The 24973-nt window shown below is 38.2% G+C and overlaps 1 protein-coding gene across 3 annotated transcripts in view; it reads left to right on the forward strand.

The window, feature by feature from the left end:
• Window positions 1-24973, forward strand: part of NOTCH2 (notch receptor 2) — a 175829-nt gene that overhangs the window by 36129 nt on the left and 114727 nt on the right. For all 3 annotated transcript variants that reach the window (XM_060139208.1, XM_060139210.1, XM_060139211.1), the window contains exon 2: window positions 18109-18190. In XM_060139208.1, the coding sequence (XP_059995191.1) occupies window positions 18109-18190 (82 nt within the window). The remainder of the gene's footprint in view (window positions 1-18108; window positions 18191-24973) is intronic.

Below are 24973 nucleotides of genomic sequence, written 5' to 3' on the forward strand. Positions count from 1 at the left end.
CCCATTTGTTTATTTTTGCTTTTGTTTCCCTTGCCTGAAGAGATAGATCCAAAAAAAATATTGCTAAGATCAGTATCAAAGATTGTACTGCCTATGTTTTCTTCCAGGAGTTTCATGGTTTCAGGTCTTGCATTTAAGTCTTTAATCCATTTTGAATTTATTTTTGTATATGGTGTGAGAAAGTGGCCCAGGTTGATTCTTTTGCCTGCAGCTATCTAGTTTTTCCCAGCACCATTTATTGAAGAGGCTGTCTTTCTCCCATTGTATATTCTTGCCTCCTTTGTTGTAGATTAATTGGCCACATAAACCTGGGTTTACTTCTGGGCTCTCTATTCTGTTCCGTTGATCAATGTCTCTGTTTTTGTGCCATGTCATACTGTTTTGATTACTATAGCTTTGTAGTATAGTTTCAGTTTGGGAGCATGATACCTCCCGCTTTGTTCTTTCTCAAGATTGCTTTGGCTGTTGAGGGTCTTTTGAGGTTTCATACAAATTTTAGGATTATTTGTTCTGGTTCTGTGAAAAATACCACTGATATTTTGATAGGGATTGTCTTGAATCTTAGACTGCTTTGTGTAGTTAGGACATTTAAACAGTATTGCTGCTTCTAATCCATGAGCATGGTATATCTGTTCATTTGTTTGTGTCATCTTTAGTTCCTTTCATTAATGTCATATAGTTTTCCCAGAAGAGGTCTTTTACCTTTTAGATTTATTCCTTGGTATTTTATTCTTTTTGATACAATTGTAAATGAGATAGTTTTCTTAATTTCTCTTTCTGATTATTATTAATGTATAGAAATGCAACAGTTTTCTGTATTTTGCATCCTGCAACTTTACTGAATTTATTTATTCTAATAGTTTTTTTTAATAGCATCTTTAGATTTTCTACAGATAGTATCATGTCATCTGCAAACAGTGACAGTTTTACTTCTTCCTTTCCAATTTGAATTCCTTTTATTTCTTTTTCTTGTCCAATTGCTGTGGCTAGAACTGCTGCTACTATGTTGAATAAAAGTGGCAAGAGTGGGCATCCTTGTCTTGTTCCTAGTCTTGGAGTAAATACTTTCAGCTTTTCACCATTAAGCTGAGGGTTTGTCATATATGGCCTTTATTATGTTGAGGTGTGTTCCTTCTGTACTCACTTATTGAGAGTTTTTATCATAAATGGATGTTGAATTTTGTCTAAAGCTTTTTCTGCATCTATTGAGATGATCATATGATTTCTATTCTTCAATTTTGTTTGTTGGGAGTTTTAAAATTACTGATTCAGTTTCAATTCTGATAATGAGTCTGTTCATATTTTCTACTTCTTTCTGATTCAATCTTGGGAAATTGTCCATTTCTAAGGATTTATCCATTTTTTTTCTAGGTTGTCCATTTTACTGACATAACTGTTTGTAGTAATCTCTTATGATTCTTTGTATTTCTGTGGTGTTTGTTGTAAGTTCTCTTTCTTTTCTGATTTTATTGATTTCAGTACTCTCTCTTTTTTTCTTGATAACTCTGGCTAAAGATTTATCCATTTTGTTTATCTTTTCAAAGAACCAGCTCTTAGTTTCATTGATCTTTTCTATTGTTTTTAGTCTCTGTTTATTTATTTCCACTCTGATCTTTTTTATTTCTTTCCTTCAGCTAACTTTGTGTTTTGTTTATTCTTCTTTTTCTAGTTCCTTTCAGTGTAAGGTTAGATTGTTTATTTGAGATTTTTCTTGTTTTCTGAGGTAGACTTGTATTGCTATAAACTTCCCTTTTAGAACTGCTTTTGCTGTATCCCATAGATTTTGGTCGTTGTGTTTCCATTTTCATTTGTCTCTAGGTTTTTTTTTTTTTTTTTTTTTTTTGCGGTACGTGGGCCTCTCCCATTGCGGAGCACAGGCTCCGGATGCGCAGGCTCAGCGGCCATGGCTCACGGGCCTAGCCGCTCCGCGGCATGTGGGATCTTCCCAGACCGGGACACGAACCTGTGTCCCCTGCATCGGCAGGCGGAGTCTCAACCACTGTGCCACCAGGGAAGCCCTCTAGGTATTTTTTGTTTTTTTCAATTGATTATTTAGTAGCTCGTTGTTTAGACTCCATGTGTGTATGGGGTTTTTTTTGCAGTTTTTTTCTTGTAATTGATTTCTAGTCTCATACTGTTGTGGTCGGAAAAGATGCTTGATATGATTTCAGTCTTCTTAAATTTACTGAGACTTGTTTTGTGGCCTAGCATGTGATCTATCTTGGAGAATGTTCCATGGGCACTTGAAAAGAATGAGTAGTCTCCTGTTTTTTGGATGAAGTGTTCTGTATATATCTATTAAATCCATTTGATCTAATGTGTCATTTAAGGCCAGTGTTTCCTAATTGATTTTCTCTCTCAGTGATCTGTGCATTGATGTAAGTGGGATGTTCAAAGTCCCCTATTATTGTGTTACTGTCAATTTCTCCCTTTACATTTGTTACTGTTTGCTTTATGTATTTAGGTGCTCCTATGCTGGGTGCATATAAATTTACAATTGTTATACCTTCTTCTTAGATCAATCCTTTTGTCATCATGTAATGTCCTTCTTTGTCTCATTACAGTCTTTGTTTTAAAGTCTATTTTGTCTGATATAAGTATTGCTACCCTAGCTTTCTTTTCATTTATATTTGTATGGAATACCTTTTTCCATTCTCTCACCTTCAGTCTCTGTATGTCTTTAGATCTGAAGTGAATCTCTTGTAGGCAGCATATATATGGGTCTTGTTTTTGGTCCATTCAGCCACTCTCTGTCTTTTGATTAGAATATTTAGTCTATTTACATTTAAAGTAATTATTGATAGATATGTACTTATTGCCATTTTGTTAATTGTTTTCTGTTTTTTTTTATTTCTTTGTTGTTTTTTTTTCTTCTTTTGCTCTCTTCGCTTGTGATTTGATGGCTATCTCTTGTGTTGTATTTGGATTCCTTTCTCTTTTGTTTGTGTATCACAGATTTTTGGTTTGTGGTTACCCTGAGTCTCATATATAACAACATAAACATCTACATATTTCACTACTTTTGTCTTTTAAACTTCCTATTAGCTTTATAAGTGGTTGATCTACTACCTTTACTGTATTTTTACCTTTACCAGTGAGATTTTTTCTTACATAATTTTCATATTTCTAGTTGTGGCCTTTTTTCTGCTTAAAGAAGTCCCTTTAACATTTCTTGTAAAGCCTGTTTAGTGGTGCTGAACTCTTTCAGCTTTTGCTTGTCTGTAAAACTCTTTTTATCTCTCCTTCAACTCTGAGTGATAAACTTTTTGGATAGACTGTTCTTTGTTGTAGGTTTTCCCCTTTTATCACTTTGAATATATTGTGCCACTCTCTTCTGGCCTGTAAAGTTTCTGATGAAAAGTCAGCTGATAGTATTATGGGAGTTTCCTTGTACTTGTTGCTTTTTTCTTCCTGCTTTTAAGATTCTGTCTTTATTTTTAATTTTTGCCATTTTAATTATAGTGTCCCTTGGTGTGGACCTCTTTGGGTTCATTTTGTTTGGGACTCTCTTTGCTTCCTGGACTTGGATGTCTGTTTCCACCCCCAGTTTAGGGAAGTTTTCAGCTATTAATCTTCAAATAAGTTCTCTGCTCCTTTCTCTCCCTCTGTTTCTTCTGGGACCCCTGTCATGCAAAATCAGTATTCTTGATATTGTCCCAGAGGTCTCTTAAATGGTCCTCATTTTTAAAAGTTGTTTTCCTTTTTTTCTGTTTAGCTTCAGTGATTTCCACTACTCTGTCTTTCAGATTGTTGATCTGTTCTTCCGTATCATCTAATCCACTGTTGATTCCTTCTATTGTATTTTTTAATTTCAGTTACTGTATTCTTCAGTTCTGTTTGGTTCTTCTTTATATTTTGTAACTCTTTGGTAAAATTCTCGCTGTGTTCATCCATTCTTCTCCTGAGCTTGTTGAGCATCTTTATGGTCATTACCTTGAACTCTTTATTGGGCAGATTGCTTATCTCCACTTTGTTTAGTTCTTTTACTGAGATTTTGTCTTGTTCCATCCTTTGGAACATATCCTTCATCTCCTCATTTTGCCCAATTCTCCGTGTTTATTTCTATGTGGTAGGTAAGTCAGTTATGTTTCCTGTTATTGGAGAAGTGGCCTTATGTAGGGGATGTGTGATAAGGCCCAGCAACATGCTCCACTCTGATTACCAGAGCTATATGTTCTGGGGGTATCTCCTATGTGGGCTCTGTGCACCCTACTGTTGTGGCAGGGATAACTCCTGTGTGCATGCTGATAAGTGGGGCTGGTCCTTGGCCTGGTTGACTGCAAGGCCATGTCTCATGCAGTAGCTGTGGGCCAGCTGGAGGGAAGGGTAGGCTTCCCATGCAATTGACTGTTTGGCTTGAGGGGGCCTTGGGGCTGGTGCTAGCCTCCTGGAGTGCAGGACTTCCACTGAAGTCTTGAACCCCTCAAAGTCATCCAAGAGGGTTTGAATCAACTTCTTCCAAGCTCCTTTTAATGCTGATACTTTGACCTCTTACCACGAATCACAAATGAGCTCAATAATATTTAGAATGGTGAATCCTTTCTAGGAGGTTTTCAATTTCCTTGCCCAGATCCATCAGAGAAATCTCTATCTATGGCAGCTATAGCCTTACAAAATGTATTTTTTAAATAATAAGACTTGAAAGTCAAAATTACTTATTGATCCATGGGCTGCAGAAAGGATGTTGTGTTAGTAGCAATGAAAACAACATTAATCTCATAGCACATGTCCATCAGAGCTCTTGGGTAACTCGGTGCACTGTTATTGAGCAGTAATATTTTGAAAGGACTCTATTTTTCTGAGTAGTAGGTCTCAACGGTGGGCTTAGAACATTCAGTAAGCCATGCTGTAAATGGGTGTACTCTTACCTAGGCTGTGTCGGTCCATTTATGGAACACAGGCAGAGTAGATTTAGCATAATTCTTAAGGGCTCTAGGATTTTTGGAGTAGTATTCAGTAAATAAGCATTGGTTTCAACTTAAAGTTACCAGCTATATTAACCCCTAACAAAAGAGCCTGTTTTTTGAAGCTCTGAAGCCAGGCGTTGACTTCTCTCTAGCTATGAAAGTCCTAGATGGCATCTTCTTCCAATACAGGGATGTTTCATCTATACTGAAAACCTGTTGTTTAGTGTAGCACCTTCATTAATTATCTTAGCTAAGTCTTCTGGATAAGTTGCTGCAACTTCTGCTCAGCACTTACTATTTCACCTTCTGCTTTTATGTTAAGGAGATGACTTCTTTCCTTCAACCTTTCCTTAAACCAGCCTCTGCTAGCTTCAAACTTTTCTTCTGCAGCTTCATCACTTCTCTCAGCCTTCATAGAAATGAAGAGAGTTGGAGCCTTGCTCTGGATTAGGTTTGACTTAAGGGAATATTGTGGCTGGTTTGTTCTTCTATCCAGACCACTAAAACTTTCTCCATATCAGCAGTAAGGCTGTTACACTTTCTTATTATTTGTGTGTTCACTGGAGAAGCACTTTTAATTTCCTTCAAGAACTTTTCTTTTGCATTCACAACTTGGCTAAGTGTTTGGTGCAGGAGGCCCAGCTTTCAGCCTATCTTAGCTTTCAACATGCCTTCCTCACTAAGCTTAATCATTTTTAGCTTTTGATATAAAGTGAGAGACGTGTGACTCTTCCTTTCACTTGAACACTTAGAGGTCATTGCAGAGTTATTAACTGACCTAATTTCACTTTTGTTGTGTCTCAGGGACTATAGAAGCCTGAGGAGAGGGAGAAGGATAGGAGAATAGCTGGTTGGGGAAGTGGTCAGAACACACACATTTATTAAGTTCACTGTCTTACACGGACACAGTTCATGGCACTCCAAAACAATTAAAGTAGAAACATCAACAATCACTGATCACAGCTTATCATAACAAATACAATGATAATGAAAAAATTTGAAATTTTGTGAAAATTACCAAAATGTGACACAGAGACATGAAGTGAGGAATAGCCATTAGAAAAATGGCATGACAGATTGGTTCCATGCATGGTTACCACAAACCTTTAATGTGTAAAAATGCAATAAAGCAAAATGCCGTAAAATGAGATAAGCCTGTATACAAGATTTTCTGTTTGCTGTCTTTCTTGGCTCATCCAGCAACAGTTAGATGAGCAAGAATGGACATGAGCATTTGCAGGCCAAATTGTGACCGTTAGTGTGCTGGGCTGTTGTTATTCAAATGACTGGTGTTAACTCCACAGAAGTCTAAGTAGTCTTAGAGATAAATTCTTGCTTACATGCACAGTAAAGAAAGAATGTGAGTAGTTGAAAGTTTTATGGAGTTAGAGGACTAGGGTTTTTCAGAGGGATTGATTGAACATTGAAATCATCAGCTCTTCATCAAATATTTTTAAACGTGCATTATTATTATTCTTTTCTGTTGACCATGGGGCCAAAGTTTTGTTTGCATGAGTTGGCATAGATTTGTGTTTGAAGAAACAAAAGAAGGGAGGGATTGAAAACAAAACTACATAAAAATGGAAGTTTGGGGCTGTATTTCATGTTTTCTTTTACCCTTGATATTTAATAAAGATTATTTTCCTTCTGTTACCTTCTCCTGTTCCAAGGTTGTTGCCCCAGGCATGTTCTCTGGAAGTGGGAACGATATGCATTTACCATCTCCAGATTTAGGTATTTTCCTCACAGTGCTGGTTTCTCTGCTTATCTGGGATATTCTGGGTATGAGCCTACAGTTTAGAACCTTTTGAGCTCTTGGGTTTAGACAGTTCTCAGTGATGTGTAAAGGAAGTTTGAATTGAATATTGTCCACAGGTGAATAGGGTTTACTTTTGGCTGAAGATATAGAACCTCAGTGACCCAGATAATAATATAGAAATGACCCAAATGTTAGGAACTTAGCCTGTGCAAGCCCTGACTTCAGAACATTTAGTGCGACTTTGTATAAATATTCAGACCGGGCTTCCCTGGTGGCGCAGTGGTTGCGGGTCTGCCTGCCGATGCAGGGGACACAGGTTCGTGCCCCGGTCCGGGAAGATCCCACATGCCTCGGAGTGGCTGGGCCCGTGAGCCATGTCCGCTGAGCCTGCGCGTCCAGAGCCTGTGCTCTGCAGCGGGAGAGGCCACAACAGTGAGAGGCCCGCGTACTGCAAAAAAAAAAAAAAAAAAAAAAAGATTCAGACCTTCTATCATCCATTAGCGTAATACACTGATTATGGTGTTCCAGTGACTTGATTCTTGGGAGTAACATTTACTGTTACCAGCCAACGATTTTAAAAAATCCTTCCTGTAGGGAAGGATGCCTATGGGGAAATCTGAAGTTGTTCCCTGGGTTTTCCCCATTTGGTTTTGGGAAGTTTCCATGATTTTATATAACATATAACAATTTAGATTTTTCCATTTTCACTTTCGACATAATTTTGTCCCTTATTCTTTCTTTTTAGGGTCTACCTCTAAATTAACAAACCGTAGAAATTGTCTACTCCATTTAAAAAGCATTCTGAACAATTTAAGCTAAAAGAACACTTTGTTTCTTTTGGGTGGGTGTCAAGAAAATTATATATATTTATAAAATTCTTTTCCGGCAAGGGTACTTAAAAGCATGTATTTGAAATTAAGGGTTTTTTGAAAAATGGAGCTGTGCTTAACAATATAGTCTTTTAAAAATTTTACAAAGGGAGTGTTTACTAAAAGCACAGGAAATTGGTGACAGGCAGAGTTTGTCTCTGATAATAGAACAGATAGAGACCATAGAACAGAACAGATAATAGAAGATATAAGACAATGGAATAATACTTCAGACTGGCCTTTTATGACCACTAAGTAGTACAGAAATATATAGTCCTTTGTGTGGAGAAGAATTTAACTCCAAATATGATATAACTTCTTACCCTCTGTTGGGTTTTATTACACTAAGATCCTGACCCTTTTGGACATGAAAACCTTGTAACTATTTTGGTCAGTGTCATTTTACAAAGGGTTAGATACTTACAGTGAAGAAATACATTGGAGCTATTTTGGACCATATTGGTGCTTATTGTTTTGTGGATGTGTGTCAGTGTATCTACCCATGGGGAAAATGGTACTGTAGAATAAAAGCATACTATCACTCTAAGACACTGATGAAAGAAATTAAAGATGATACAAACAGATGGAGAGATATACCATGTTCTTGGATTGGAAGAATCAACATTGTGAAAATGACTATACTATCCAAAGCAATCTACAGATTCAGTGCAATCCCTATCAAACTACCAATGGCATTTTTCCCAGAACTAGAACCAAAGAATTTCACAATTTGTATGGAAACAAAGACCCTGAATAGCCAAAGCAATCTTGAGAAAGAAAAACAGAGCTGGAGGAATCAGGCTCACTGACTTCAGACTATACTACAAAGCTACAGTAATCAAGACAGTATGGTACTGGCACAAAAAACAGAAATATAGATCAATGGAACAGGATAGAAAGCCCAGAGATAAACTTATGCACATATGGTCACCTTATTTTTGATGAAAGAGGCAAGAATATACAATGGAGAAAAGACAGCCTCTTAAATAAGTGGTGCTGGGAAAACTGGACAGCTACATGTAAAAGACTGAAATTAGAACACTCCCTAACATCATACACAAAAATAAACTCAAAATGGATTAAAGACCTAAATGTTAGGCCAGTCACTATCAAACTCTTAGAAGAAAACATAGGCAGAACACTCTATGACATAAATCACAGCAAGATCCTTTTTGACCCACCTCCTAGAGAAATGGAAATAAAAACAAAAATGAACAAATGGGACTAATGAAACTTCAAAGCTTTTGCACAGCAAAGGAAACCATAAACAAGACGAAAAGACAACCCTCAGAATGGGAGAAAATTTTGCAAATGAAGCGATTGACAAAAGATTAATCTCCAAAATTTACAAGCAACTCATGCAGCTCAATATCAATAAAACAAATAACCCAATCTAAAAATGGGCAGAAGACCTAAATAGACATTTCTCCAAAGAAGATATACAGATTGCCAACAAACACAAAGAATGCTCAACATCATTAATCATTAGAGAAACACAAATCAAAACTTCAATGAAGTATCACCTCACACCAGTCAGAATAACCATCATCAAAAAATCTACAAACAGTAAATGCTGGAGAGGGTGTGGAGAAAAGGGAACCCTCTTGCACTGTTGATGGGAATGTAAATTGTTACAGCCACTATGGAGAACAGTATGGAGGTTCCTTAAAAAACTACAAATAGAACTACCATATGACCCAGCAATCCCACTACTGAGCATATACCCAGAGAAAACCATAATTGGAAAAGAGTCATGTACCACAATGTTCATTGAGGCTCTATTTACAATAGCCAGGACATGGAACCAACCTAAGTGTCCATCAACAGATGAATGGATAAAGAAGATGTGGCACGTATATATAATGGAATATTACTCAGCCATAAAAAGAAACAAAATTGCATTATGTGTAGTGAGGTGGTTGGACCTAGAGTCTGTCATACAGAGTGAAGTAAAGTCAGAAAGAGAAAAACAAATACTGTATGCTAACACATATATATGGAATCTAAAAAAAATAAGAAAAAAAAGGTCATGAAGAACCTAGGGGCAGGATGGGAATAAAGATGCAGGCGTAGAGAATGGACTTGAGGACACGGGGAGGGGGAAGGGTAAGCTGGGACAAAGTGAGAGAGTGGCATGGACATATATACACTACCAAACGTAAAATAGATAGCTAGTGGGAAGCAGCCGCATAGCACAAGGAGATCAGCTCTGTGCTTTGTGACCACCTAGAGGGGTGGGATAGGGAGGGTGGGAGGGAGGGAGACGCAAGAGGGAAGAGATATGGGGATATATGTATGTGTATAGCTGATTCACTTTGTTATAAAGCAGAAACTAACACACTGTTGTAAAGCAATTATAGTCCAATAAAGATGTTTAAAAAAAAAAAAGCATACTATCTTAGCTTAGCATTCACTTGGAATTTTTATGCCTGGTTTCTGCATTTGCCATTTAAAAGTAAATTATTTGGCTTCCGTTCAAACCATTTAAATCAATTCTTACCATAATACACATGGCTTAAGATTCACGGGGGAGGGTGTTTCTTTATTCATGCAAATTTTAAGATAGGAACTTCCAAAGATGTTTTAGGTTTGTGAAGATTAAAAAGTATGGTTCCACTTTCTCAACTTTTCATCCCTGTTAAAGGCCAGGAAATTTGCACCATTTTTTCCTCCATATTTTACTTTTCTACTCCTTACACAGTATGAAATCAGAATTATTAGGCACATTGGGTATCCCCATGCTTATTAAAATTGGAGCCTTGGAATATTTTAAACACATAAACCGATTGTTGAGTTTGTTAAAGAGTTTTGTCAAAATTAGAGATAGTTAGTTCATTGAATATTTTATGAATATTGAGTATACCTGCTGCATTCCAGGCACTGTTCTAGGTCCTGGTTATACAAAGATGAGCCAATCATGGTCACTGCCTTTAGGGAATGTGCTCAGAGGTAGAGAGAAATTGGTGAGCCTGTATTTATAATGCATCTGCCCAAGATGTAAGGGGAGTACAAGGAGGGACATGTAAATCAGACTGGAGGGTCTCTGAGGGCTTCTTAAGGAAGGTAATGCTTTATTCGTGAATTGAAATATAAGTAGGAGTTAGCAAGATGGAGAAGGAAGAAAGGGAGGGGAAGTATTTTCCAGGTGGAAGAATGTGTGTGTAGAGATGATTATTAACAAATTGGTCACGTGATTTATAAGTATATGTGTATTTTTCATATCTTGCATTTCATATGGAAGAGGAAGTCCATTTTCATCCCCAAACTAAGAAATTAAAATTTAACTCATAAGTAAATTTTTTCTGCAGTCTTTAAAAATACAGCAAAATAAAAGAAAAAGAAAAAAACACAGTGCATAATATATGTTAACATAGTACAGCAAATGTGCCAAATTTTGTTTTTTGCAATAAATCCAACATTATAAAATAGGACAAAAATTGGAATTTTTAAAATGAAAGATTACTATGGATTCACCAACTCACTGGGATGAATATCTTTATAAAACTAAAAATGCTATTAATAATTAAAAAAATACCCTTATGTTATTTGTAAATTCAGTTTTTTGTTGGTTATATTTTCTTAAATCAAGGCATTCCTGCTTTTGAAAAGTAGTAATATTTTGCTATGAATCTTATAGCTTAAGCCTTAATTTCTGTGGATCTGGTATTATCATCTCTTAAGTAGAAAACAAATGTTCTATTAGACGATACCTTTAAGGGGCATAGAAATCCTCGGAACGCTATCAGGAAAATAAAATTAATATCTCCCTTGTTTCATTTATGTGCCTTTTCATCAAGGCAGATTTCAAGGAGGAAGACAGATGTTTCTCCATTTTGTTTTTCTTTAAATGTACTACTTGGGATTTGAAGCTTCTGCACTTCTTCTGTTTGTTTGGATTTTTTTTTTTTTTCCCATGGCTTAATCCCAAAAAATGGAATAAAAAATTTAGCGAGAGCTTTGTTGTTTGAAATTGCAGGGTGCTGCGAGACTTATTGCAAATCCCTGATGTCTCCCTGTCTGCCCTCAATTCTCCTATTTTTGGTAATAATGCAAGCAGTCATTTTAGAAAACTCTGCTTTGTTCATTTTACTGAGCCTCTTCCAGCACCATGTGCCTGAAGCAATAGCAGCAGGCCACAGCCAAGGTCCTAGGGCATAAACTCAGACTTCATCTTTCTCAAACGCTGCTACTTGAAATTTGCATAAACGTTGAAAAGAAGATTAAAGGGGCCCTCTATGCCTCCTCTTCACATATTTTAGGAACCCCAGCCATTCAAGGCATTAAAATGTCTTTTGAGTCATCAGGGGACGTAAAAGCGCAAACAGATGCCATCCTGCAGACAGAGGGAGCAGGATATGAAAAAAATCATGTGAGATAGACAACAGAGGCTTATTTGAAGAGGCTGCAAAGCAAAAAGTAATGCCAATTTAAAACGATTACATGTTAATGCAACAAGTGAAACACGTTTGAAGGCTGCTCAGATTACACCGGCTGGGGTGCAGACTTAATTACTCATGTTAGAGATTCCTAAAACAAAGGGAGTCTTTTAAACCAGTGATATGTAGCTGGCATGATACTGAAAAGCCCTGGAAAACCTAGGTAAATGCCTAGAGGAAGTTTTAAGGACAATTCCATTAAGTCTGGAGATCTTGGGCCTGTCCCTAAATGGGCAAATTCCTTAGGCACTGGAACTGGTAAAAATCAATGACAGTTTATTCTGTTGTTTGCAGTATTTATATACAAATGAGGCTGATAAACTTTACTAGAACCTTGTCTGGACTGAGTTATACTCACTGCTCAACAACAAAGGTTTGTGTTGTATTTCTTAAAGGTTTTTTCTGGAGTGATTCTGAAATTGATATTGAGAGGGTCTGCTAAAGGTATACAGTAAAAACAATTTTTATTTTACTCCTATTTATCTTAGAGTCATTTGGGTTGGTCATTTTCTGTCTGTCCCTGTTCCTAACATCCCTAGATTGTGTGCACCATGAGAATAGGAATTGTTTGTTTTGTCCCTGTTTGCTTTTCATGCAGTGCTAGGTAGAGGGCCATACTCAGAGTAGTCGTTCCACAAGTAGCAAAAGCACCATGTTAACACTGAATGACATTTTTGCTCATATATAGTGTTATTTACCTTTCATGAATCACTTCGCCCTATGCTTGCAGTGCTATACCTTTTTTTTTTTTTGAGCAGTGAGTGACTTTTTTTGTAGTAGTTCAGGATATCTTTTACTAGACCTTTATTGGTGGCAACTGGGAAGAATTTATTCCATTTATTGATATGTCCTAAATTGCTTAGGGCTCTTCTATTTTTCCAGATTTCTCAGTTTGTTAAACTGGGGTTTGATTGATATAACAAGTTCCTCTAAAGCCACCATTTATCATGGAATCAATTACAAAGAATTTAAGTACCTACTATGTGAGCAGTCCTTTTTTGAGCTCTTACTATGTGTCAGGCATTGTTCTAGGCTCTTTAAATGTATTAATTTGGTTCATTCTTGCCAGGGCTCTGAGAGAGATTATTTTGTACATGAAGAAATGAAAGTACAAAGAGGATACAGAGATAGACAGTAAACGGTGGGGCTGGAATTCCAACTGAGATCCTGATTTCAGCATTTATGCTTTCAATCACTAAACTATATTGCCTCAAATATACAGAAGAGAAGAAATGGTTTCTATCATCTAGGAACTTAAAAGTGTAAAAGCAGAGAGAGTTAGGAGACAGCACAGAATTAAATGCTAAATTGTGAGTTATGAGTGTTACAAGGGTAGGGGTTGGCCTGTGAGGACAGAACCATCCAGGGGAAGCTTTGTGGGCCAGGCAGAAGGTGAGCTGGGCCTGGGAGGAAGGAGCAGAATTTAGATAGTAAAGGGGAAGTGGCAATCAGAGGAAGCTGAGATACTAGTGGAGGCAAGGAACTGAGTTCACAATGGTCTGTTCAAGCAAGAGGCTGCATTCAAAGCGGTTCGAGGTGAAATGCTGGGTGCATAATGTAGGCTGCGATCTTGAAGGCCAGGGTGAGGGCTTCGACTGGAAGAAGGAAGGAATGACTCGTCCCTGGAAGAAAAAGTGCCAAGCTTGGCTCTGTACCTACCGAAGGTACTGCATCCACCTCTCAACTGGTTCTTCTGAAGCCAAGCTGAGAATAAGTTCTGAAAACTGAGTAAGAACTGAAAGCCACTGCAGATTAGCGAGTGGTGGACTGACCCTTGTAACATTGTCATTCTGGGAGGTTAGATGGGATTAGAATAAAGTCCTTACCATTTGCGGGGGAGCTGAGAAAATGAGTGGCTTTGGCCTAGTCTAAAATGGGGTGACTTTCATAAGCTTATATAAGAAAGGAAGAAAAGCCTCCACACACTGGAACATTTAACAGTCTTGACTTTTTTCAAACACAGATCTGGTTGTGTTGCCTTCCTTGCTTAGAGCAGCCCAGTAGTTCATGCTCACCTTTAGAGTAGAAGCCGTAATCTGACCCCTGCCTGCCTTCCTTGCTGTTTCCTATTACCCTCCCTGTTGTTTAATAATTTCTAGCCATACAGACATGGAATACCAGTCTCATTCCCTCTCCAGGCCTTTACGCTTGCTGTTTCCTCTGCTTGGGATCACTGTTTCCCTATATCTTCATGATTCTTGTTCGTTTAAGTCTTAGCTCAAAGGAAACCACCTGAGAGAGGCCTTTCCTAGTCACTTTATCTAAAGTAGGTCCCTACACCTCCAGCCTTCCTGATTACGTTGTATCCCATAACTGGGTTCTGTTTCCAATAGAATCTATCACTTACCGCTGTGAGATAATAAATAAATTTACTTATTCATTATCTGTCTTTCCCTAGTAGAAATAAGGTTCATGAGGACAGGGACTTTATTATGTTAACCATGGTTTCCCTGACATCAGGGCCTGCACCTCACATAGTAGATGCTCTGTAAGTACTTTTTTTTTAATGAATTTGGCTGCTCCCTGAGGCTTGTGGGATCTTAGTTTCCCGACCAGGGATTGAACCCGTGCCCTCGGCAGTGAAAGTGTGGAGTGCTAACCCCTGGACCTCTGGGGAATTCCATCTGTAAGTATATTTCTGAGTATTGGAAGACTAGTCCCCAAATATGCAGTAGAGAAAATGTGTGAAAATTGGAAATATTCTAGATATTGTGTCACATTGCCAAGTGATGGAGTGATGAAATTGGAATCCACTGCTTCTTTTTGTTTTTGCCCTTTTTGGGGGCAGGGGGCACGTACATATATGAGACTGATATTCGTCAGCCAGCATTTATTGAGTAACCTCTGTAGCTTAGATGAAAATTCGGGAAAAAGTCACTCCTTTTGTGAGTGACCGGTTTCTCTGAGTCTATTAAAACATCAGTTTAATGTCTAACTGATATGATGGAACTTTTTTTACTTTACAAATATAAAGCTGCTTTTAATTTTATTGTTAAATTGAAGTGTTTTACGTTGGGAAAAAAGTAAATTGAGTTTTGAAATGAGATCTTTCCCAGGCTCACTGTCATGGTTTTTAGTTATCAAAGTTTTAACTTCTATATTTATGACAAATAATTACAGTATTCATTTAGAAATAGCCTCTGAGCAAAGTTGTGAGTCTCAAATTTTACTTGGTTGTCGTTGCTGTTATTCTTCCAGGCAATACATTGTCGTCTACATCATCCAGGGCTTCTGGTGGATTATGTAGTCTCAGGGGATTCCTTAAAGTGGACCACCGTGCCTTAGTACAGGAGTTGTGTCCAAGTGTGGCTCCTCAGAGTCACAGCATCAGCATCACCTGGGAACTTGTTAGGTATGCACATTCCCAGGCCCCCTTTAGACTGACTCACTCAGAAACCGGGGTGGCGGGGGGTGGAGTCCAGCAATCTGTGTTTTAACAAGCCCTCCAGATGATTCTGACACACACTAAAGTTTGAGAACCGTGGCTTAGTAAATGTTAAAGGTTCAAGGTAGCATGATCCTACGGATTAGCCAAACGGCATTAATTATTAGCCTTGTGAGCCTACCTCCTTTTTGGTCCCTGAATTTGATTGGTTCACGAAGGCTAGGCTGTGAAGTTATTTTCTAGATTGATTGCCACATATTGACTTTAGGTTGTTTGTATTTCTCTGCACCTGTCACTGTAATGATTTTCCGAGATGCTTAATAGGAACAGACTGTGATTTTTTTTTTTTTTGCACCCATGGCTTTCTGAGTCATGGGTGGCTGGCTTCTTTTGTCCTTCTGGATAGATTTCTCTAGGTACCAGGCATGCCATTCATCTACTTTTAATGAGGGAGTTGTCACTGTTGGATCACAGGGGATCCTTCAGCAGCATTTAGTTTACCCCAGTTTGGTTTACAGGTTGGGAAATTGAGCCCCCATGAGGTTGTGCTTTTCTTGCAGTAGTGCAGCTAGTTTGTGGTAGATCCAGGGTTTCAGGACTCCTGACTCCCTCCACTGCCCCAGGATTCCTGCAGGGGGAGGCCAGAGCTGTGGCTTGCTCTGGGCCTGCGGGACATTCCTTTCCTATTTAAAGAAAAAAGCAAATAGAAAAAAAGTCAGGAAGTTCTCATTGAAACTAATAAAAGTGTCTAAAGAGAATAAAAAAATCAGTTTGAGAACTTTGGTATGGAGGAAATAACCTGACATTAACTGTTTTAATTATAGTTGTTGCATTGGGCTTATCAGTGTGGGAAGAGGGAGCATTTGAGCCCTACAGGGAAGTGGGATATGGACAACAAGATGACCCTCTTCCTGAATATGCCTGCGCAGGCTGCAGCCTAGTGACTGCTTGTGTGATACCAATAGCTGTCATGGAGACGGGGCTGGACTCGGTAAGGCCCAGCAGTGTCACAGCTAGTGCTATGGAGGAATGCCCCATGAGGAGGCCTCTTAACCTCCTTGGCCTTCACTTTCTAATATGTGGGTATAATAATACCTATTTTGCCCATCTTGAGAAGAAAAATGTCAGATGGTGGGAAGCAGTGTATTACTGTAGTTAAGAGCACAGACTCTCTCATGAGATCCAGACTCCCTAGGTTCAAATTCTGGTTCTTTCACTCACTGTTGTGACAATAGGCGGGTCACTTATCCTTTCTGTAGGATGGGTTTAATGAAATTAACTACTTCATAGGGTTGTTGGGAAGACTGAATTAGTCTGTGTAAAGGGCTTAGAACAATACCTGGTATTTAGTAAGTGCTATGTGTTAGCTGCTTTTGTTATCACTAGTTTTTAAAAATATTATTATCTTAAGAGCTGAGATTTTTGTAAACATTCTCAAAGGGTTTCATCACTTGATAACAGTACTGGGCAAATAGAAGGCTCTTATGCAGTAGTTGTTAATGGAGGAGCTGTTCTAACATCCAGCTTGTGCCTGGGCCCTGCTGTGAGAAGAAGCTGGTTTTAATGCCCCGGAAGGGCAGACCTAGAGCCTCTGATATTGCAGTTTATTCATAGAGTGGTACTCACAGAGGAAACTCAAAAGTGGAGACTTCTCGGTTTTGCTTTCAGGTATTTATACACGAACCATCCTAGGAGATGAAGATCTTAATAATCTTCCAGAAAAAGTTCATGGACTTCAATTTTGATTTTTATTGTTTGACAAGTTTTCTTTCTGTCTTGCCCTTCCACTTGTTATTAGTATTCTTGATAAGCATTTTGGTGATGAAAATGCCAACTCTAAAAGCTAAACAATCAAGGTACTGTAATTATCCAGCAAACGAGGCTTTGGGTGGCCTTCCTCCTCTTCTGGCTGAAATCAATGAAAGTTTCTACTATTGCTGTTTATTTCTGGGTAGTCTGCTTTTGGGAGGGATTAAGATGATGAAGTACCTTTTTATTAAAGGGACTAGGGTTCAAGAATTTGAGAATTATTGTTTTATTTGTAGATATAAAATTAACTTCTCATTTTTTTGCTTTAATCCCCCCTCCTCTACAATCTCTATTTATAGTCTACTCCCCATCTTTGTGTGAGCCCCTTAAAGTTAGAGATTATGTTTTATTCATTTCTCTATGAATTCCATTTCCCCTTTTTCCTCTGGATCCTAATGTAGTGTCTGGTACACACTAGGCTCTCAAATACAGTTTGTTAAATGAATATTATTGATGTTTCTGATTATTTCTTGAAGTGGCCTGTTTTGAAACTTCACCTGAGGCTTAAGTAATTCATTAATATCATGGTGACCTAGTATCTACCCAGGTCTTCCTAAATATTCATTGATGAATCCTTACATTGCTCATCTGAAGTATCCAAATCCCAAGATGCTCATGGCATATCATGGATAGTATAGCTTTAATTTTCTTAGTATCATTGGGAAATAGGGATGTAACAGCCAGAGAGATAGAGGCACAGAGAATTAAGAGTATCATTCCGGACCACAGAACAGTTATCATGGGAAGAGACTCTTGGGATGAGCTTCTGTACTTCTATGACTGCAGGAGCCAAAAGATAAAAAGATGATTAAAACTCTAAAGGGAAACCTAAATCAAGTTGGATATGGGAATGAATGTTGACCCAGATTGGATGCTGTTTCTCTGATGTCTGAGGGTTATGACTAGTGACTTATTTCTAACGTGTATTTGTTTTTGTTTTTAGCATTGCAATGTCGGGACGGCTATGAGCCCTGTGTAAATGAAGGAATGTGTGTTACCTACCACAATGGTACAGGGTACTGCAAGTAAGTTTTTCTCTGTTTTTTCCTTCTTTATGTATTTTATTTTTCCTCAATAGGAAATTGGACAAGATTTCATAATACTGCTCTGTTTTTAATACTTCTGTGAAATGTTACTGGTTCTCTAACTTTTCTGATGTAGTTTTTGTGGGGGATGAGGATGTGGATGTCAGATAAATGGTTAATAAGAACTTACTGTCTTATCTTTTTCATCATGAAAAAGACTTTCAGTGAGTAGCTAGTTAAATGTAGTGAGTACATTCTTTTACATTTTCAGTTTAAGGCAAAGCCTCAGAATCGCTTCTCAACGTGTTAGCTGTGATCTTGTTTTAAAGTCAAACCAAATAGATGCTAACTTTAATTCTGCCTACTGTAAGTAAATACTATATGAAATACTAAGTAAAGCCATGTGAAACTTTTATCTAATATAAAAAATCAATTCTGAAAGAGAGACTGTGAGAGAAGATGCACACATGCTTGTAGGGATGGGGTGGGGAGCAGGGGCTGTGGCTGAACGTCATTATATAGGTTTAAAAGAATAAGGATGAGGAGTAGATAGGACTGGGGGTTTAGACTAGTCCTCAGGAGCATTTCTTTTCTTTCTCTCTGATCATTCTCTAGTGTAGCCATACTTTTTGCTTGAGGAAACCTGTGAGGTAATCTCATAAATTGCTTCTCTAGGTTGCCTGTGGATAATTTTTTTCCCTCTTCAACCTCAATTGAAAATTTTTGATAGGAACATATTTCCATTCTATTTCTTTAATGGAAAATAAGATTTGGCAATATAACATTTATCTTCTTTAACACTTTTATGGGATATATTTGTTCTTTGCTTTGGTAGAAGTATTTGCTTGCTAAGCATTTTTTAAAAAATTAATTAATTAATTAATTAATTTTGGGCTGCATTGGGTCTTCGTTGCTGTGCACAGGCTTTCTCTAGTTGTGGCGAGCGGGGGCTACTCTTCGTTGCGGTGTGGGGGCTTCTCTTGTGGAGCACAGGCTCTAGGCACGTGGGCTTCAGTAGTTGTAGCACGTGGGCTTCAGTAGTGGTAGCATGTAGGCTCAGTAGTTGTGGCTCGCGGGCTCTAGAGCGCAGGCTCAGTAGTTGTGGCGCACGGGCTTAGTTGCTCCGCGGAATGTGTGATCTTCCCGGACACAGGGCTCAAACCTGTGTCCCCTGCATTGGCAGGCAGATTCTTAACCACTGTGCCACCAGGGAAGCCCTTGATAAGCATTTGAAGTGAGTTTATCCAACATGGGTTTGTTTCTTTTCTGGATATTTAACTGAAAACCATAACTATGATAATGACATTTTTCCAATCAAGTCTATTCTGACAACAGGATCTAAGTTCTTTAATGTTATGAACAAGAATTTTCCAAGTCAGAAAAAATTTTCTTCACCAAAGTGAAAATATTTTAAGCTGTGATGACAGTAAAGCTTAACAATAGGTTGTTTGGATTGGAATAAATATAACACTGGAAGTGAAATTTTTTATGTAACTGATTATGGGCTGTTCACTTAGTTTTTCTAGCTGGGAAAAAAAATCCAACCAAAAACATGTGATGTAGTCTCCTCTAAGAATGGAAACACAACTGGAGATAATAAGGAAAGGAACTTGGTACCTTAGAATTGGCCACTGAAATCTTGTTAATCTCTTTGGCATCTGGTTTGGCATCTTAGTTACCTGCTTTATTCTATTATTTATCTCTCTCGTGGTAGTTAACCCATTATACTATGATCATTTGTTGATGTGTTGGTTTCTCCCACTAGAGTGTGAAGTCCTGGTCTTGTGTGCTTTTGCACAGTTAATGTCTAGTACAGTGCCTGGTATGTAACTAGCGCTCAACGATATGTTTCTTGAACCAAAAGTGCTCAGTAGATATCACTCACATGTCTTTAAATCTGTTTGTCTTAAATAAGTAGAAACTGTCCTTTCCTCTGAGAATTTTGTTGGCTTCATGTAGCATTCAGGATGGTAGTACTACACAGAGAGGCAATTTAGTTCTATTTAGAGATAATTCAACTTGGTGACTTATGCAGGGAGAATTTCAAATACGTTCTAAGTGTTGGCCTACATATTTGTGGTCTGACATGGGGAACGAGGGCTGTAGAGGAGACCAATCTCTGAGCACTTACCAGGAATGGACACTAAGGGACATTTCGGGGAGAAAACAGATTTGTGAGCTGTTAGTCTCAGACTCTGCAACCAAGGTGAGAGAGACAAAGTGGACCCTAGTTTTTGGAAGAAGCATTGCTGGGAAACAGGGAACTCACTTTGTGATTGACAGAAATGGAGCTGCCTGAATTCTGTCCCTGGATACTTGTTAATTATTGATGGGGTGGGTTGCTTATGGATATAGTTCTGGATTTAGTCCTGGACATCCCTCAGATGTCTTCCAACCCTGTTGTGAGGGAAACAAGCTTCTAGAGAAAAGGAGAGTAAGGGAATAAAATGGGCAAGGCCATCTTTTCGGGAGACCGATGTGAACAACAAACCTTGTAAAAAGAGAATGTTTCTCTCCTTCAATAAAAGTAATGTTAGCATCTTCAGGAGTATCAGTGTCTACATAAGTGGACACAGGAAAAGCAAGAACAATATCAGGGAAGCCAAATCAGTCGTCCTACAGTGCCATGCCAGCCAACCTCCACAGAACATTAAGAAAAATTTAAGTAAAAGTACCATTTATTTAGCAGACCTTTCAGTATATCTTCACCAGCTTTGCTTTTTTTCTCTGGGGAAAGAAGTTACTCCAGCTTGCTCAGTAAATACTGTTTTCACAAAATGGTAAGAAATATTAGAACACTTAGAAGGTTTATAAAAATTACATCAGGTATGCAGGACATATGATTGTCTTTTTATCCGTGAGATTGCTTAGTGGATTAGGAAAAGAAAGCTGAGGCCAATTTTTTTTTACTGGGGTGGATGGGTAGGAGTTAATGAAAAATGTTTTAAAGTAGAAGGTATCTGACTATCTCTTTAAAGAGCATAATGTTATTGATTCAGCTAAATTATAATGGTTGTTTATGGAAGTTATAGAAATCCTTGATAAGATCACATTGACAGATGAGGATAAGTACTTTTAAAGGTTAGTTTTGTACACAGCTCAACTGTTTTTTCTAACTGTTAAGAGTCTAAGGACTCTATCAGTCTGTGATTAGATTGGGAGCCAGACAAGGAGAAACGGTGTAATCTTGCATAAAACTCAATTATTGCTCCTAAATAGTTGTTGTCATATCTTAATAAAGCCCTCTCACTACAGAGAGATAAGGTATTTCATTCTCTCGCTTGTCCTACTGGGAGGTGTAAATATATAATTAAATTTGGCTGTCATTAATCACTTTCATGTTGTTTTCTCAGGCTTTCAAATATAAACCATTCCAAATCCCACTTTGATTAAAAATCGTGGGCAACTCAAGTTCACTAGAATGTTGGGGGTGGGTGAGGTTATGATTTGTAAAATTCACAAAATGTGTATTTTTAAGGACGCATTTATCATAGTTATTTAAAGTCCTTGTTTGCCAGTTCTTTAACATCTGGGTTGTCTTTGGACATGTTTCCATAAACAGCTCTTTAACTCGACTGTGGGTACAGTTTCCCTTTACTTCATGTTTATGGTAGTTTTTATTGTTTTCTGGACATTGTGAGTGATGCATTTTAAACTTTATCTTCTACTAAAGAATGTTACTGGCAGAGCACCTTGATGCTATTTGGGCTGTGCTATGGGGGGGTCTGTTTTGCTCTTAGTCTGGTGGTGCGTCTTGGTCTAGACTTGGGCTTTAGATATAATCCTTACTCCCAAGGTATGACCCCTCAGTGGGTTCAGTGAAAAGCGTGAGGTTTTTACCATATTCTGGGGTGTATCCCAAGCCCCTCTAATTTGGTAGGATTTAAAGTAAAACCTCTGACTCCCTGGAACCATGCTCAGCTTTTCAGCCTTCCAGCTCTTGCTTTCCATTGTGTTCCTAAATATCATCTTGTTGTGGAGTTATATTACATATTTTCGGGCTACCTCCTCTGTGGTTCTGTTTTTTCCAGGATTTCTCCTCCTCAAATTTCAGCTACTTTGACAATTCTAGACACCTTTGACTCTTTAGCTCAGTAAGACTTGCATTCTCTGCTTGCTTTCTGTTTCTCTTGTGCTTCACGAACTGGGGGATACTCTTCAGGGAAAAGGTGTATAAATGCATGTTTCATATACGTAGTTTGTTTTTTCCTTCGAGGCTCATATCCCTTCTAATTTCTGCCTGCTTTGATTGCTCTCTGGTACCTTTAATATTTTGTCTCGAGTTTATAATTATTATGAACGGGTGAGTTGATCTAAGTTACTCTGCCATTACTTTTAATGGTAAGAATTATAATCTTAAAGGAGTCTTTCAAAGTTTTCTACATACCACTTAGGAGGTAACTAGCACAATATTTGTTAAACAATGGAAAGTCAGCATGAGCTATATAGGCTCCTGTGGATAGGTGATTGCATTTGAGAATCTGTACTTTTTGCCAAAGTATCTAACTAGAAACTACATTTTTTTTTTTTTTTTTTTTGCGGTACGCGGGCCTCTGACTGTTGTGGCCTCTCTCTCCCACTGCGGAGCACAGGCTCCGGACGCGCAGGCCCAACGGCCATGGCTCACGGGCCCAGCCGCTCCGCGGCATGTGGGATCCTCCCGGACAGGGGCACGAACCCGTGTCCCCTGCATCGGCAGGCGGACTCTCAACCAGTGTGCCACCAGGGAGGCCCTTAAAGTAAATTATTATAAATAGAACATGTTATAAAATATAACTGTGTCACATTTTACCTAAAATTTATCTATTAGGTATAAGAAACGTTAAACTTTAACAACTAACAATTTTCCTTGCCAGGATTAGAGAGTAGTGTTGGTGGTCCAGGCCTCCAAAAGCCATCCAAGAAAACTGGAGCCATCGCCTTCTTTGTCCTCTTGATAAGTTTCTGTATAGTTGCGAGAGAACAGAGATACTCAGAATCTTCCAGAGCCTTGCTTATAGTAGAGGATGCGTTATCAATGTTTGTGTTGTGGCCATACTGCCCTAGAAAGGCATTTTCAAAAGTCATGACTGACTCAGCATTTTCCCCTTTCACTCACCTTGTTGGTGAGTGCTGTTCAGGGGCAGTATCAGATCAAAGAAATGCACTGGGAAGAATATCAACTGTTAAACCACTTTCTCTTTTTCTGCTGAAACTGATTCTGCCAGCAAGGTTCCTTCAGTTGAGGTAAATAATACTTTAAGGCAATAGTTCAAAAATCAAAATGAATGCAAAAATTATGATTAAAAATATCCAAATTTTTAAAAAAGATAAAATCAGTACTGCTGATTTTTTTTTTTTTGTGCCACGCTCCTGTATGGTTCAGTCTGGCACTGGTGAGTGGATTAAGGCATCTGGAAGAGCCCTGCTTGGTGACATGGAGAGGACAGGTTTCTATGCCAGATAGACTTGAATTTGAGCCCTAAATCCTGTCAGTAATTGGATCTTTGGCAAGCTGAAGAATATTATGCTAGCTAATATTTATTAATCACTTATTACATACTAGGCTGTGTGCTCAGTTAAGCTCTTTACAGGTATTATTTTAGTCCTCATGTAAGGTAGAGAGTCTTGATATCCCTGTTTTACCAATGAGTGTATGGAAACTCAGAGAGGTTAAATAATTTGCCCAAGATCACGTAACTCTTAAGTATCTGACCTGAGATGTGCTCTTTGAAAATCTGCTTTTGCTCTGAGTCTCAGTTTGCTTATTAGTAAAATGGGACAAAATTACCTATTTTAAAGTGGTATTTCAAACAGGACCTTCTGAAAAGGAAGTGTGGAACATTAAAAAGTGTATAAAAGGTAGATTTTCAGATCAGGATTATGATTAAAACTCTATATATAGTTCCTGATTTTAAAGTAGAGACATAGGTAGGCCTGGGCAGCTCATAATACTACATAATACTAGTTCAATACTATTGAACTTGCTTGTAGCTACATGAGTGTACGTGGGCCAGGCTTGGCTAATGCTGCAATTCTGAGAAGTGGCCTTGCACTTGAAAGTTCAGTGCAATTAATGCAGATGAAATATAAGAAGAGAGCAGTGAAGGTGGGGGTAGAGGATATTGTGTACTAAAATGCTTTTTAGTAGAGAAAACTAAACTTAAAAACTTGAAACATCTCCCTTCTTTTTCCTAATGGAAGATGAGCAAGTCCAGGCAGATTTTATGCACCTGTGAAACTGAGACAGGTTAAATTCTACAACTTCTGATAAACGGTGCTGCCAGCACAGAAGTCACAGGTTGTTAAACGTAGTGCCTTATACTTGCATTGCGAGTTATAGATGTGTAGATAGATGTATGTCCTGTGAGGCTTTCCTTGTTTAGGACTTGGGGTCTGGACCCTTTAACAGTACTAAGCTATTCTTCTTATTAACACTTATGTCCTTGAAAGCTCCTTTAACAAATATGTTGTGTCCCTGAGGAATTTTTCATAAAAGAAGTCTTGATGAATAGCTTCTTATCAATATATAACAACAGAATTCTCATGTTCTTTCCAGCTGATTTTTATTCTTAGGTTGGAAACTTTATAACCTTCAGTGTTAGGTAGAGAAGTAGGAGGAGGTGGTTCTTAGGCTCTGCCTGTATCCTTTTGCCTGTCTTGGGTCACTGCCAGTAAGTTAAAGCAACTAATTTTGGCCCGCAAACCTGGCATGAATAGATAGGAGTTTAGCGAGGCTTCTTTCAACACCATCCCCAGGTTAACCATAATCCTAAGTGAAGTTTCTTTCTCATTGTTCCATTG

Source organism: Lagenorhynchus albirostris, chromosome 2 (genome assembly GCF_949774975.1).
Source record: "Lagenorhynchus albirostris chromosome 2, mLagAlb1.1, whole genome shotgun sequence".
NCBI classification, from domain to species: Eukaryota; Metazoa; Chordata; class Mammalia; order Artiodactyla; family Delphinidae; genus Lagenorhynchus; species Lagenorhynchus albirostris.